The sequence below is a fragment of the Ammospiza caudacuta genome, chromosome 2, assembly GCF_027887145.1.
Source record: "Ammospiza caudacuta isolate bAmmCau1 chromosome 2, bAmmCau1.pri, whole genome shotgun sequence".
Lineage (NCBI taxonomy): Eukaryota > Metazoa > Chordata > Aves > Passeriformes > Passerellidae > Ammospiza > Ammospiza caudacuta.
In genome coordinates this window covers 87,455,079-87,471,478 of record NC_080594.1, presented here as the reverse complement: position 1 = coordinate 87,471,478, position 16,400 = coordinate 87,455,079, and the positions used below count along the sequence as shown (strand labels likewise).

General features: G+C 36.3%; 1 protein-coding gene across 2 annotated transcripts in view; it reads right to left on the bottom strand.

Annotated features, from left to right (window-relative positions):
- Positions 1-1,071: 1,071 nt before the first annotated feature.
- Positions 1,072-16,400, bottom strand: part of PPP2R3B (protein phosphatase 2 regulatory subunit B''beta) — a 44,974-nt gene continuing 29,645 nt past the window's right edge. For both annotated transcript variants that reach the window (XM_058824944.1, XM_058824945.1), the window contains 11 exons: positions 15,155-15,258; positions 14,514-14,616; positions 13,695-13,769; positions 10,233-10,319; positions 9,623-9,779; positions 8,191-8,239; positions 7,013-7,102; positions 6,144-6,319; positions 3,264-3,382; positions 3,049-3,155; positions 1,072-2,287 (listed from right to left, as the gene is read on the bottom strand). In XM_058824944.1, coding sequence (XP_058680927.1) covers positions 2,143-2,287; positions 3,049-3,155; positions 3,264-3,382; positions 6,144-6,319; positions 7,013-7,102; positions 8,191-8,239; positions 9,623-9,779; positions 10,233-10,319; positions 13,695-13,769; positions 14,514-14,616; positions 15,155-15,258 — 1,212 coding nt within the window. In that variant the 3' untranslated portion in view covers positions 1,072-2,142. The remainder of the gene's footprint in view (positions 2,288-3,048; positions 3,156-3,263; positions 3,383-6,143; positions 6,320-7,012; positions 7,103-8,190; positions 8,240-9,622; positions 9,780-10,232; positions 10,320-13,694; positions 13,770-14,513; positions 14,617-15,154; positions 15,259-16,400) is intronic.

Sequence of the window (16,400 nt, the reverse complement as noted above, 5' to 3'; positions counted from 1 at the left end):
TCCTTGTGCATGGTATGCAGGCTGACACAAGGGAGGTGATTCTCAGGTTCCTCTATGACTCCATCAGTAACTCCCCCTACCTGGACTGGGCTGCTGCTGTTTCCCCTCATCCATCTGTGGATGGTTTGTCTATCTAGGCCTAAGGACTCACCAGGTAGGCAGAATACAGCTTGACTAGGAAAACAGTTATACCTGGAACCACATCAAACATATGGATACTTTAATTTCTGTAACAGTGGGATTGGGATGGTAATTACCCTGCAGAGGCAAGGTCCAGTAATCCTCAAACTCATTTTAGGAAAAAGGACTGCTCTGAAAACAGCAGGATACATTCTATTTAGGAAAGGAGGGATTTGGTTAGCACAAGTATAATAGAGAGCAGGATTTAACAGGCACTTCATTAAACACAAAGTGGCAACAACAGCTACAGGCTCTGCAGAAGAGATTGACCCTGCACCATAGTGCTGTGGGAAAGCCTGTGGCTGTTTCCTGTCCAGTAACAAGCCCCCTTCTTGAGAAAAGTTTTAAGGTAGGAAAATGCATCTCTTGCAGTGTAACAGATGTTCAGGATCACCTTCTCCAATGCCAGTTGGTCATCCTTTCCCTGAGGGACCAGAGCATCACAGAAATGCTGTGTATCTTTACTGCTTAAAAGCCCCAAACCATGGGCAGGTTAGTGAAAGGGATCCAGCCAGCCCTGGAGAAATTTGACATAGGTGAGTCTGTATTAAAACTGAAATAATTAACCAAAATCCTTCAAATGGTATTACAATTACTTGAGTTTCCTTCAGTGAGGTTCACCAGCACTTCAGCAGTGAGTTTCTTGATACACAGGTGTGTAGGTTTGTGCAGGAGGTGGTATGAGGAGTTGAGCACAACAGGTTTCTCCCAGCTGCTCAGCAAATACTCTTTTGGATGAAGAAAAGCCTGCTAGAGGCTGATTGCTTTGCATATGCAGCTTGTTGTAATTACCCAACCAGACTGCATACCTGTGTAACCCATCCTGTGTTGAATGGCTCTTTATTAGCAAGACATGAATTGTGCGAAGTATGTAAAAATGACATCTGTGAAATTACATGTACGAAAATCTTTATTTGAAAATACAAACATGTTTTCTAAACATTTTAAAAGATCTACACTGCAACCAAAAAAATAACTTACATCTTTTTTACATTTTTTCCCAACAAAACCTGTTTAACAGTTACGAGTGAGGCAACAATTTCAAGCTGCTGTGACACTGATGAATATCCATGGAATGTGTCAATAGCAAACAAGCAAAGGGGAGGACAGACAAAATCACTGAATGCCCACAACAAATTAGTGCACATCACTGATCAAGTAACATTTATACAAAGGATTTAAAAAAAAAATTGGTTCCTTCTGCATGAATTAACACACCCATTTTGGATCAAGTATGAACACTCAGACTTCACTGTTAAATAATCTTTTTATGATTAACATCAAAAAACCTGAAGTTTAAAAGGGCAAAATTAAAGTTGGGGCAAACAAGGACTACACAGAAAAGAAAAACAGCTTGTCTTGGGTGTTCACTTTAGTGTATTCTACTAATATGCACAGCTTGTCAGACAAAACTCTGCTTGTAAATGAATGCTGAACTGTGCACTCATTGTCACATCTCTTCCTTACCAAGGCATAAAACCTAAAAGAGGGCTGTCTATGAGCATGAGCACACTGCAGGTGTAAATTGTCTCCTTACCTCCCATACCAGGACAGAAACACCTGTTCGCAGGTGAGATGGAGATGGTCAGTGCACCACACATCAGCTTAAAGAGAATTATACAGTTCTCATAAAAACAGTAGATTACTTTTCTCTTAAGTCAAATATTGTTATTCTTCCAAAAAAGGAATTATGCAACATCTGAAAATAAATATTTTAATCTATTTTACAAACGATAAACTATTGAATAAATACAAAAATCTCATCATTCCATATAAATGCACTTCTTTTGCTTACAAGGTAGTGTAGTGATTAGATATTTTTAGCACAAAACTAAAGAAAGTGTTTCTTTTCCCATTGATATGTTTCAGTGGGGAAAAAAACCCCACTGAAAAGTATCAGTGTGTAGCAGACCTGCTGCAGACTGTCCCTTCTCTTCTGCAAGTGCTGACCATCAGTAACCTCTATTCAAAATCCTCATCATAGCCATATTCATCCAAGTCTACATCAGCCAGATGGGAAGGCATTTCAAAAAATGGTCTTTTCTCCATTTGATACTTTAGAACACTGGCCTTCTGATGGTCTACAGGACTCAGTTCTGCTTCATACCTAGAAGCAGACAGAAAGAAAAAAAAAGAAGAAAAAAAAAAAGAAAAAAAAGAAAATGAAAGAGTCTAACTATGCCAAGAAGTGCCTAAATGTTGGAACACTAACAAGGCAGCTGCAGGAAAAACATACTTCCCAACATTTTATAATAAGCATAACCACAACAGCACCAGGGTTCTGTAATAATTCCCTGAATTTAAGTTAGCTTTCTCTCCTATCACATGCTGAACTTCCCAGTATGAAATGCAGCTCTACTGAAAGAATTCAAAGCACACACTGACACACTGCTCCACTGACCAGGTCCTGGGTTAGAGTGACTCACATTCATGCATGTCTTCCCAACTACTACTGAATTTCATCATGTTTTTACTTAACAGGACTGTGCAGAGAATGAGCTTTAGATACTGCATTTTTGCTCTTTAAAACTGCTTTATAAAGGCATTATGTGCTCATCAGCTGTTCTTTCAGAGAAAGACATAGGACAAAGTAGTTAAATACTAAGACTCCACTGTGCACACTAAAATAGAGCAGCACCTTGAGTTTCTCCCATGAGTTCACCACCGATTTAAACAGAAAACAAAAGTCATCTGAAGGTTCAATTCACCAAGTTACGAATTTAAAAACAAGGGCTTATAAAAAGATGCATATTCTAGAATAAGAGTTTTGGGAAGGAAGTGTTTATTCTTTTTTAAATAAATGATAGTGGTGGTGAGGCTGTATTTTAGTAGAGAGGATTCATATTAACTGTCCTGCTGCATTCTTACCCGTCGTTCCACTGCTCACTTGCTGCCTCTTCTGCTACCAGGATATCATACTCTTCAGCAGCATATTTCTCCCAATCAGAGACCTCTTGACTTTCACCTTCACCATCCTAAACAATCATGTTGCATGTTAGGGAAAACAGTATTAATTCATTAATATAAACAGTATTAATTGCTAAGCATGTAGCTGTAAAGACTCTTAAAGTCTCATAACTCACCCGCAACATAGAGAACTGATCCTTCTGTTCATGGTCAAGGTATTTTTCAATGTTGAAAAAAGTATCAAAGAACACATTTGTCAGCTTACATCGCTTTAAATCATGCAGAGTAATTTTTCCTGTAAAGAAGATTATGAGATAAGATTACTAGAGAGAAAATTATTACATTTCAAAAGTGGAGGAATCAAAAGGTACTTTATCACTACTCAGTCATCGCTGCTTAGCAACATTTGTCACTGATCCTTAATGCAATGGGAAAGATGCAAACAGATGAAATACATACCTAGAGATGTGCCCTTCAAAGTGTACAAAACTTGAAATGGTTCATATTTTTTCCCTTGCTGTGGTTTTCATATCCCACAGCCTGTCAGAATGTTGAAGTGAGATGCAGTCTACATCCCTCAGCTATTAAAAATCATTTAAGGTATTTGTTTAAGCTTCCTCAAAGACAGAAGTCTAGTGAGTTAGCCATTCCTTCCCAAGGAGTGCTTGGGTAGCAGGTAGGAATCTCCTATGGCAGCAGCCCTCTCTCTTCCCTGACTTGAGCAGATAAATGTATGACAGACATGACACTGTGTGACTATGCTTCATACAGATGAATTTTTCATAAAGTCAAGGTTGCCACACTTGTCCAGTCTGATCAATATTTACTACTTGAGAGGAAAGCTAAATGCTCAGAGGTGTTTTGTTTGATTTTTATAGTGTGATACTTTAAAGACTCAAATCAATGGATGTGTTAAGCATTAGAAACATTTGTCAGGTTGCTCAGAAATGTTATCCTGTTTCAAAGCTGAATATTGAAGCTTCTGCAGAAAGGCTAAAAAATATGAGATACACAAGGGAAGACAGATGACTATCCTTACAACTCCCCTTTATTGATTCACCTGGAATACAGACAATCTTCCATTGTTAATCAAATAGGAACTAACTGAAGATGTTATGGAATATGAGTTCAATAAAAGCCAGACTTGGAACAGTATTTCCTCAGCATACTGTCCCAGCCTCTAACAAAGTGTAACTCAAGGACATCACAGGGAAGCAAAATCCAAATCCCATTTGTACATGGTTGCCACGCTTGCATCTGTCATGAAGGGCCCCAGTGTGTTCTGCTGGCTCGTCACTGGTGCTGCAGGAGGACACAAATCCCCCGTGGCACCTGTGCCCTATCTGTCAGACCCACACAGATGGCTGGTGCACAGAACCATTTCAAGTGGCAGCAGCTCTCCACAAGCAAGCAAATGATTTGAATCCTAGTTACATAAGCTCCCAGTTTAAGTTAGACTCCTATATTTGGTTCATTGATTTGCTCTCCAGTTTCCATTTATTGCAATGGGAGCTCAGACACGCAACACTTGTGTAGATGCCTACCACTGTCTCTCAAACACCAACAAAAGAGGAGTAAAATTTAAGTAATTAATTCAGGTCTCCAGAAATTCAAGTTTGCTTTTTTGCACACAGAGCATTCTATAGAAAATGTATCACAGTTTAGCCATACTTTATGAAAGTGTCTTCTTTTGTTTCGAAGCTACAAAGTGAAACATCAGTTATGCTGCTAGTTTTTGTATTAGAAAACCAGATTTTTTCTTAATCCACCTTTTAAACATAATTCAGTTTAAACTAAAAAAAAAAAAAAACCAAAAAACCAAAACAAAACAAAAACAAAAAAACCCCAACCCTTCTCAACTGGGTTTCATTTTTGTCACCCTGAATAACTCATCTTGGTTGTGTTTGATAGTCTTCTTTTATTATCCTCATGACATTGATGCATCTCATCTATCTTGTTTCATTTCAAATGTAGAACAGAAATATTATTATAAAAGCCTTTCAGAAGCATAACATAAGATTGGAAGGGAACTACTGAGTTCAGGAGGTGATTGTGAGCAACCATAAAACATAAATGTGCTTCTCAGAGCTTGGCCCACTTCATTTTAAATGCCCCCTAGCCGCCATGCATTACACAATGTTGGTCTAAGACTTCATTCCATTGATATCAGGGATGGAGCTTTCAGATGAATCACACTTAATATTCCTTCTTCATTTACAATTTTTATCTGCCTTTAGTGATGTGCTTTCACTAAGCAAATCCATTTAAACTTGTTTAAATAAGAATATCAAGCTTTATGTTCTGATTTTGAGCCATTTCAATTCTCTCAGCATGCAAAAAATCCCATCTCAATAAATGACAAGTGCCTTAAAAAAATTAAGTTTCTTGTAATTTAAATATTCTTAATACTAGAAAGAAAGTGGGCAATAAACCTGACTTACTTGGTTGTCTAACCATAATTGTATTCTTAAGTTTTTCTCAAGTGTAAAAGGTAAACTGAAGTTGTATCAGCTAAAGATGATACCATGTCAAATGCAGGAGAGTAGAATGCAGGTCAAGGAAAGTTCAAATGTGAAAAATAGGTAAAAACTCAGAAAAGTTCATTATTCTGTTAATTTTAATCCCCCCTTGTCATGAATTTCCTAAGGGCAGGCTTCCAATGTAACCGAAGTCAATACTGGTCTAAGAGACAAACACGGTTTAGAAACTGTTCCCTCCAGAGAAGCTCAAATGAGCACTGCAAGAGGTGAGAAATGGGTGAAAACCATCAAGAGGTTTTCCTGAGAGCCTCACCTCAGCTAGATAGTGACACGGTTTTACTCAAGGCTAAATGTGGCTACAATCACAAAATGAAAGCTGACAAGGAATTTTAAAGCAGCATATTAAATTTTAGTATGGTAAGAATGCCTGCCTGCTGTTGGATGACCAATCAATTATTAAGCTTTAACAGATGTCAGTGAAAAGAAAACCTCAAGGCATTTTGTTTGTATGACCAAGTGAGTGCTCTTAAGACTGCACTAAGTCCAGAGAAACAAGATGGAAAAGGAGTTTATTACCTTCATGTTGTGGCTTTACAAGATCCAGCATCTGGCACAGGCAGTCTTCAAAAGGCAAAGGTTCTATGGCCATGTTTTCTAATTTTTGGCACTGTTCTTCATAAAAATATTCCAATTCATACATAGACAAAGCACCATCACCATCAAGATCCATGCAGCGGAACCAGTATTCAATGCTGAAATTCAGTCATTAACAGCAGAGACAAACTTACTACAGATTTTCAAGAATTCATGTTGCTTGTTTCAAAGGCAAAACTAGATTTAAGAGTACATTCCACTAATCCATGGAAAGTTATTGAACACCAGCTACTGTGCTAAGAGTTGCTGGTATTTGCTACACCATCCATTATTGCATTTGAAAACACATGTGTTAATGGGATGTAGGAGAAGACTAAAACACATAGTTTTCCATTAAAAAAGAGAATCAAGGGAGACAATGGAAAATTGAATTGTACATGACAACTTCAGTATTTTGGGCATGTTCCCATATTGAACAAGCTAGTGACATGTCACATGATAGGTTTCTCATCAGTACCATACAGGAGCTGCACAGCTTCCCAGAATCACTGGCATCATGAAACAGCTGCAACATCCTTAACCTATGGCCCTGTTTATAAATAGGCCACACACAACTTATGAAACAATAACACTGAATTAGCCTCTTAAAAGTCAATAAATTAGACTTCTACAGCTACAACAGGAGACACTGATAAACACAGATGATGCAAAGAACTGGGCCACTTTTCCACTCATGTTTTTATAGTATAAGCTTCTTCCATTAGAGTTGCAGCTGTTCATCAGTGGTCCCCATTTAAGGACTGGAAAAACAAAATCAGTCTTTATTCCTGCTGAAACAAATTCATTCTTACCTAGTTGGTGTTTTCTTGTCCTCTTCAGATATCAAAAACCAGACAAAATCAGCGTAGCTAATCTTCCCATCTTTTTGTGCTTTTCTACCTCTTGGAGGCCAATGAGGAAAAAGATAGAAAATTTATTTTAGAACACCTAGCTTTTACTAAGCAAAGTTAAGGATTATTTTCGTTGTTGGTATTAACTATTTACTACTAAATGATCCAGTGTTCATAAGATGCTAAATAGTTAACAGAAGAGCCATCTCAAAAATTTTTGATGATATATTGTCCACAAGTACAGAGGCTTTTTAGAATTTCTATTCAGGTAGAAGGAATGAGAACTTAAAAGCTTTACAGAACTCCACTAGCTAAAAGTTTTGGAATGAAAATATGAAGATAAAAATGAAACAGAAAGCTTAAGGAAGTAAATGTCCATGGCAAGAACATAATTGTCTGTTTCTACTCTCATAAATGCAGAAACCAAGTAAGTTGCACAGAGTCAACCTGTCTAGTAAAAAGTCAGGTAGGCAGTTCCTAGACATATTACATTTCAATAATGAAATTCATTTTTTGATGTTTTAACTTCAAGATGTCTGAAAAAATATGGTATATGTTTTTGTCTTGCCCATAAAACTCAGATAAAGGAGTAAGCTCTAGACATATTCCTGGTAAGTCTCTTATTTCAGCTTTTATTTCTGTTGATTGGTTGCTTTTTATCTCAGATATTGTGCTAGGAAACATTTCAAAAATTAATGAAATGCCATAAATACAAAAGAGGAAGTCAATCCCAAGGGGAGAAATGAAGAATGACTGTCAAAAATGTGAACTAACTCAACCGGAGGCATTCTTGTAAATTTATTGATGCAATAAGCATTGATTTTACAATTAGTACTTAAAAGCTCAGTTCTCCTCGCACATTTTATAGGTTTGAGGGATGGAAAAAGAATGATTTCTTCCTTCTTCATTCCCATCATACAATACCCAGTGGCCTGTGTTCATATGGGTAAAGAGAGTGAAGAACTTGAACCGTACCAAACATTCCAAGACCACTCCAGTACTACTAGAATTTAAACTACAAATCTCATCTTGAAATTCACTGCTCCTTTGTGAGGGGAGTCATCTTTTTCCCTTGGAATACCACTGAATTTAACAAGCAAAAATGAAATGGAATTTAGACCAGCATACAAAACAAGTACCTTGTTACTGCTCCTGAGAAGATGCGCTCTATCATCCTATTTGAAATTGCTGTGAAGAAAAGTTTGAAACAAAGTCAACTCTATGCAAGTTATTTTTGCATGTATCCTGTTGTTGAAGAGTTTACTGGAACTCTCCTCTTACATACACAGATCAGTGAGAATGATCAGGGGTAGTGCTCATTAATCCCTTTAAGTCCTTTTAGAGAGGATCACTTAACACAAAGCCTCCAAAGCAAAACTACAACCACCCAGCTTTGAATTCAAACTTAATGCAGAAATAGTAATCAAATTGCAATACAAGTAATAAAATTGGCTGATTAATAAAACTGCATTTCCCACTTCTTTGACAAGTAAATCATGTTTTCCAGTAGCAGTAAGTTTTACATGACCTTGGCAAAGAGCCAAACCAGAACTGGCACGATCACACATAATAAACATACCTTACTGATTCTGACAGGGGTCTATTTTTGACATGGTTTTGATCCGTGCTTCTATTTTGAAACCATTTCAGGGATTTTACAGACATGTCTGAACTAAGCACTACTTTTGTAAAGGATATTCAATTTATCCTTAAGAATCTGCAAAATTAAATTGCAGGTGGCACTGCAATTATTAGTTGTGTGTATTGGTTGTGCTTTCTTCCTAAAATGTACTAAGTTAACAGAGCAGCCACTCAAATGAAAGTAGTTTTCCTTTCTCACTGTCCTAAAGCACAGTCAAACTTTAGTAGGCAAATTTTGAGAAGCAATCAGAATTGTGTTTATCCTTTTTAATGTGGGATAATACTCCATAATCACTTTGTGCTTAGGTAAGCTTTCCAGTCCTGAAAGGAACACTATGAAGGTGGACACAAGGATCTAAAAAGAGCCCCAACAGTTCCATACAAGCCACAAGAATATTTAAAATAGAAACAAGCATGCAAGACTATAGAATCACAGTCAATGCATATTGTACATGCTGCAAATGTAAACTTGCTAACTAGTGCTTAACAGTATTAAAGCAAAACACACTGCAGCTGATTTAGCAAAACTCCAAATAAGCCAAGTACCTGAAGGTATGTTTGCCTTTTCTACTCTATCCATATCTAGCCATAAAAGTAATGCTACTTGAGTAATATCAGTAAAATGGATTTTGTCCAAGATAACAACCCAAAATTTCCAAATAAAACCATTTATAATACACCAACACATAAGTGATATTTGCCCTACTTCTTTATCAAGATCAGAATTCAAATTCAGAATTTTCCTCAAATCTGGTATTTGTAGATGCAAAGTAGCATCACAGATGACTTGTCCTGCTTTAGTTCACTGAGTCAGCAGGACCAGCTACACCAACAGACTCATGAAACTGTCCTTGGCATTAAACCACTTCCTCAGCTCAAAGTTTACAGGTTATTTAATACATGTAAACAAAGGTGCTTCATTTGTCATACCATAATCATTATGTCGAGCTAAATCCTTCCGATCAATATAGAGGTCATGGTCTGTGTCCAGCTCCCAAAATTTGCAATAGATAACATAAAAATGTTCATATGAGAAGTACTCTGTCAGCTGGTTAATATCAGCTTCCTCTTCCAATAATGCCACATTCTATTATCAGAAGGACAAACAGAACATATTAAAGAGTTTGTAAGATTTATTTTTTGAATGGTCTGAGTTCTCATAACTAAGTTAATATTTAAGTGGAACAAGTTAATATATTAAGTGGAAGCTATTTCAGTGGAACAATTTTTGTTTTCAGGGACAATGCACACCATACAGTGTGACAGCAAAACTGAACACGTGGCAGAAAATGAATGCATTCACAAAAGAATGAACAGATCAGACCAACTTCTGCTACACACATTTACATGTATACAGCTCCAGATAGAAAAAGTTACATTTAAACATATTCTAATGTATGAGAATTAATGCAATTGGGTCTTCATTACTTTTTGGAAAAGGAAGAAATGCTATTTATGTTACTCCCTTAAGCCTTTAGTTAATGCAGTTTTTTAAAACTTCCAGAAATATCTGTCTTGCAAAATTTTAGATATTGCAAACCTGCAAAAAGTTGCTTTTCCTGAGTTCATTACAAGTTATTTTCCCAGACCAGGACCTATTTACTGTATAAAATATTCTCTGTATGACCTGCAAAAAAGAGAAAATGGAAAGAAACTTTAGCTATGGTAATTAAATACCCATCCAAATATTTCTCAAAGATGTTTTAGTACAGCTGCATTAGAGAGCTCCATGTTTCCCCTATTTCTATTGTTCTCATTAGTTAGAACTTCTCTTGTGTCATATTATCCACTATTCAAATAATTTCTAAATCTATATCTAAACTCATCTAGATGAGTTTTATTTCAATGCTGCAGTACCTATATCTCACTCAGTAATGTTGCAGAATATTATGTGCTATCCAAAATATGTATATTGGCGATTTCACTACCTCAAGTCTTCCAGATCTACAGGATACAATCAAATAAACCTATTAATATATCTTATTACTTCAGATTTAAAGACCTGCATTTGCTGTGAGACTGTTTTATTCATAACTGATTTTACAGAAATAGAATTAGGACTGCTTAAGAATTAAGAGTACAGCAGATGTTGCTACTTCTGAAGTCTACAAACACAACAAATCTACATCTGACAGAAATATTTCCTGCAGGTGCAAAGAGAATGTTTTTCCCCATTTTACTTCATTCTATTTGGAAAAAAAACCCCTGTTAATAGCATTAAAAGAACATTAATATTTTCCAAGTGAAGAACAAAATAAAATAATCTATGCACGAAACTAGTTCTTGTGCCATGACTGATACTGGAACCAGAAACAAATACATTCATATGAGTACTCTACACATCTTTAAAAATAAATTTTACATGTACTTCAACTCAATGATCTTACAGGTCTTTTCCAAACTAATGGTTCTATGGCTATTTTGGGCAACTCATGCATTCGCTTTAATTTTCTCAGATTTAGTTTACAAACTCAAGACTTGAAATATGACTTCAAAATATATTTTTTCTGCTACTTAACTGAATTCAGGATTCACCTCAATTAGTTTGACTTAAGAAAACCAGGTGTACATTTCAAGTCAGTTATTCACCACTAAACAAAACAAAAAAAAAAAACAACCAAAAACACCCCAAGCATATTATGAACTACAACTGCTCAACTGGTGTTTGATTATACCTGCTAACTGGCAAGACTCAGTAATGCATGTGTAGTGCTTCACTTGCAAGAGAGCAGGTACTAAGATTCCTCTCCTTAGGAATCCCTTTCCTGCAATTAATATGTCCTCCCAACTACAGGCTAAGCTTTTTATCACTTCAGACTTCAACTGTAGTAAATCAATAGTTTAAACTAACCAATCATTTTAAAATTACAAATAGAAGAATAATGTACTGATGAAGTTTTGAAAGAAAACTTAAACTGTAGAGCAGCAAGCTCCTCAGTTCTTACTTTGAACAAGAACAGCTGGTTCAATGACTCCAGACAGAAGAATAGATTATCCTGCCTCTGAAACTTAATTAACTTAATTCTAATTGTGAATTTAGGGAAGGCCTATTTTTTTGGCTTACACTACAAAGCAATTTTTTCTAAAAAGGTTTTTGCCTTAGTTTTGCAACTTAATCCGTCTGCATGTCATTATCTCATCTGTTATACATTTAACTGGTCTAAAAATAAAAACAAAATTGAATGTTTGGTAAAGACAACTGGGAACAAACTTAAACTGCTTTCTAAAGTAAACTGATGCAGAGCGTAAGCAAATTGTCAGAGAATTGACTTTACTATTCTGCAGAGTGCTTTGTCAGAAGGGAGAAGAAATGCTGCAATACAGAGACTACCATTTCAAGAACTCATAGTTCAGATATGCACCTAACATCCTGAAAAAATAAATGTAGTATCTTATTTGTAACAGCAAACATTTTAAACTTATTTCAGCTTTATCTTGGCCATATATAACGGGACTGACCAACAAACCTACAACATATCTTAGGAGACAGACCAGATTGCTTTCATGGCTTACACAACACGTGCTAAAGAGATGTATGTAATGTGCATGCATACACACATACATATGTGTAGGTATATACAAAAACCCAGCAGAATGGCTCATTTGCTTTGCAGCTGGATGTATCCTTTAGATGAAGCTTCATGTAGCAAGGTTAAGCTAACTGAATACAGGTATGAAATGGCTTCTTTCATTATAGGTAAAATAATCTATTATCATTAATAACTTGCAGGACAGAATTTTGGAAGACTGTAACAAGCACAGTGGTCAAAGCGTGGTGCAAATAATGTCAAGGTTGTGGGTTTGACCCCTGTATGGATCATTCACTTAAGAGTTAGACTTGATTCTTGTGGGTCACTTCCAACTCAGAATATTCTGAATTTTGTTAATAAAATACTTCCAGTAACGATTTATTCAATATTGCTAAACTTTCTCCAATAAGCTGTTCCTCCAAAGAAAAGTAACTGGACATTGCAGGACCTTTTCTTTCCTACTCTTTTTCAGGTCATTCAGCAAGCTTTCACAATTTTAACCAGAGCAGGCTGTGACACAACGAAGAATCCACAAAGAAACAAAACAACTCACAGGCAGAACAATTCCTTCAATCACAACTGACAGGAAAGTTCTGTGAGCTCAGGTAATCATTATAACAAGAAGCAAAACCTAATGCAGCAGGACATACTTGATAGGCCAGCAAGTCTCTGTAAGAAGGATGTAACAAACAAAACCCAAATGCTCTCAAAAAAAAACCTTCCACAATTTTAACCTGGGTCATAGTGTAAGATGGATATAAGATGGATGCATGGCTTTTTTTTTCTTGGAGAATATTAATTAAGCTAGTTTTCACATGCACAAAGAAAGTGAACTGAATGTCATTTTGAAGAATTTTAATCTTTTGAGACTTCAGTGGAATCGACTGTCTAGTCCTCAGTTGAGAAAATTTAATGTCACCGATTTCTCCCTTGGGTACAGAACAAATACTTCAGTCACATAACCCTGGGAAGACAGGAATTGAACTTTTCATGCACAAAAACCTTCCTTGGAAGAAAAGTCCCCAGAGAGACAAGTGGCAAGCAGCTTCAATATTATCATTATTTCACTTAATACTGAACATAATCATATTAATATAGATGTTTCATTCAAGACTTCATTTAATTAATCCCAGACTAAGGTCAGGATTCTAATGAATGCAGTCTACAGCCACAATCAAGAGTTTAAGATAACAGCCTGCTCTTCATTTAATGCTCATTAACTTATCCAACACTATTACAATTCACTGCTTCTCTTACTAGTATTAAATTCAGCAATTCCTTAAAAATGTTGATAACTATCAGGCCTAAGAATGACTCCTTTTCCACAAAATTTCTAGTTACGTAGAAATGAAGACTTAAGAGCCTGCTCTAACTCTACTCTTCCCATGGGACAAAGATGCTTAGAGACATTTGACTAATCTTGATTTCCTTAGTTAACCAAAAAATAGCTTTTCCAGATACAAATCACTTACTGTTGTAATATACCGAGAATGGAATTCAGATGCTTCTTTTAAAAATAAAAGGCCTGGATGACTATTCACCACATCCTACAAAAAACAATATCACAAGGAGCATTCATTAGTATCCATTTAAGACAATTAGCAAAGAATAGCACACCTGCTATTCCTTAACCAAAACAGTTTAAACTAACTACCACAATCATTACTGATAACTATGTTTTCACCAAGGCTTCAGACAAATCACATTACAAACCTTTTAAAAATAAAATAATCTTTTAAATAAATTGGATAAACAAAAGCTTTCCTGTATTTTAGAAATATTTTTAATAGGGTTTTTTTCTCTGTATTTTAGATAAGCTGAGGATTTTGAACACTGCTGACTGTCCTACCTTGTAATTCTGTGTCTATGATTCAGTGAAGTCAATTCAGGTTTTATTCACTCATTTCTATAGGTGGTGTTTGCTGCTCTTCCAACAAAGATATATTAGGTTTGAATTCATATCCCACTTCTCCTTTGCCCTCCAAAGGGCTACCTGACTTAAATAACTTTAACTGACTTATGAAACATCAAAGATTCTAATACATATATTATTCCTACAATTGATTTTAAATCTTACCAGGGTGCTTAAAAAACATCTCACCTTATACAAAATTATTAACTGTAAAACAAGTCACTAGCATCTCAGTGGATCATGCAAAGTCAGTTGCACTAAATATTATCAATAAACTTTAATGATGACCATGAAAAAGTATGTTTAGTTCAAGCAACTCAGGGCTTTGCCAGTTCATCATTTTGTGGTGTTCCTAGAAATAGTTTCAACTGCAACTTACTTGTAAAAAAGGAATGAAGTCTTCTTGCACCAAGTAGTTACATCCAGGGTTCATCAGAAGATGAACAAACTTCGCAGCATCATCATAGCAGGTCTGAAGTACTCTGAAATGGAAATATTTCTACTTAGTATTCTACACAGAAAATTGCTCATGCTACCTCATGCAGGCAACCTAGAGCAAGGCCTATGAAACAATATTTATTAAAAAGGTCATTACAAATGTCAAACCATGCTCCAAGTGAACTTATCAAAGCAGAAATGTCTCTTAAATTGATGTTAAAGGAGGTGGGTACACCATGTAATCGATTACATGAAAGGACAATTTAAAGTTAAAATTAGAAAAGAGCTAAAAATAAAAAGCACATTGCTCAGAACTGGCATCTACAAGTAAGGGCAATGGTTTTCACTTCTCATGAACTGTCATTTACCCAAACATTTTAAAATCTATAAACCCTGTAAATGAAGATTTGTTTATATTAAAGTATTATTTAGTTACATTTTCCCATGTACAAGCTTGCTGACAACAGCTGATTATGGCAAAGTGTTTTATTCCCCTTTACAAGACAAGATCACATTCAGAACTTAAAATATCACATTTCAATGCAAAAAACCCAGTACTTCTAAAAACAGTAATCTACTTACTTCCGCCACATTGCAACAAATTTATGAACTGACACGTATCCTGTTCGTTCACCTCCAGCACAATAAAACAAAGGACCTTTCCAGTACAGTGGGCATTCACAAGCCTACAATTAAAGTATACATCAAGTCAGCTTATTGATTGCTTATCTGAGGGCTACTCTTCTATTTATGGATCCTTCAAAATTTACAAGTGTTAAGAAAAAAGCATTAGGGAAGAGATTTTTTTAAAACCAGTTTCTGAAACCAGCTTCACGTCCTGAAATAATCTATTTAAAGCAACTTTAGGCTGAAATCCAAAAGTGGAGAGCAAAACACAGGGAAACTTGTAGCATTCCTAATGGACTAACACAGTGAGTTGCGTGGCTGTCTGTCCATGCTCCAAGCAGCTGAACAGAGTCCATCTTAAGCTCCACTTCAAGAGCTGGATGTCTTTAAGCTAAGCTCAAGACAGCACACTTACAGACCCTGTGAACTGGAGCAAATTGACACTTGTCTGGCTCAGAAGATGGCTCAACTCATCTGCATCCTTTGCACGTGCATGGCACATCCTGTATCCAATTTTAAGTAGCAGGCCAGCCTGCCCTGAGCAGCAGGATCTCGCTTTAGGGTACTCAACAGCTACACATTCCCAACTCCAGTGTAAGCACAAGCACCTAAAGCCCAAGTGTCTGCAGCTGTAACAGCCAAGAGCCCAGCCTGCCTAAAACAGACTCCAGCTGGGAGCAGTCAGACATGCTGGCATCCCCAAGGATCTCCAAAACCACTGAATACTGCAAGATGTGTAAGGTCACTGGAGCAAAAGTACAATTACTTCTCATGCAATATTTTAACTAGTACTTCAAACAGAATAAAAGAAGTGGTTGTGATGAATACTGTCCTCATCACTGAATAACAGGTGACCAGACCCTTTCAGCTTCCTTGCTGAGAGAGAAGGGTCTCTTCCCTACCTCCTTACTTCTATGTACTTCTATGTTGGAAGGACCTGTGGAAGACAGGGATCCTATCATTCAGCTTAGCAGTAAAAAAGTTTTGGTGAGGCAAACTCCCAGTCCCGCTCTTGTGAGCAGTCAGTTTCTCTTTTCAAGACCCTGGACAAAGTGACAGGAACATAGATGAGAACCTGAAACTCATCAGCAAGATCACAACTTGCAGTGAGATTTCAAGCATTAATTCAATATAAAAAAATGGAAATTTAAGTCCATTATTAACTAGCTTATTGTCTTTAAATTTACAGAGAAGTTTAAAA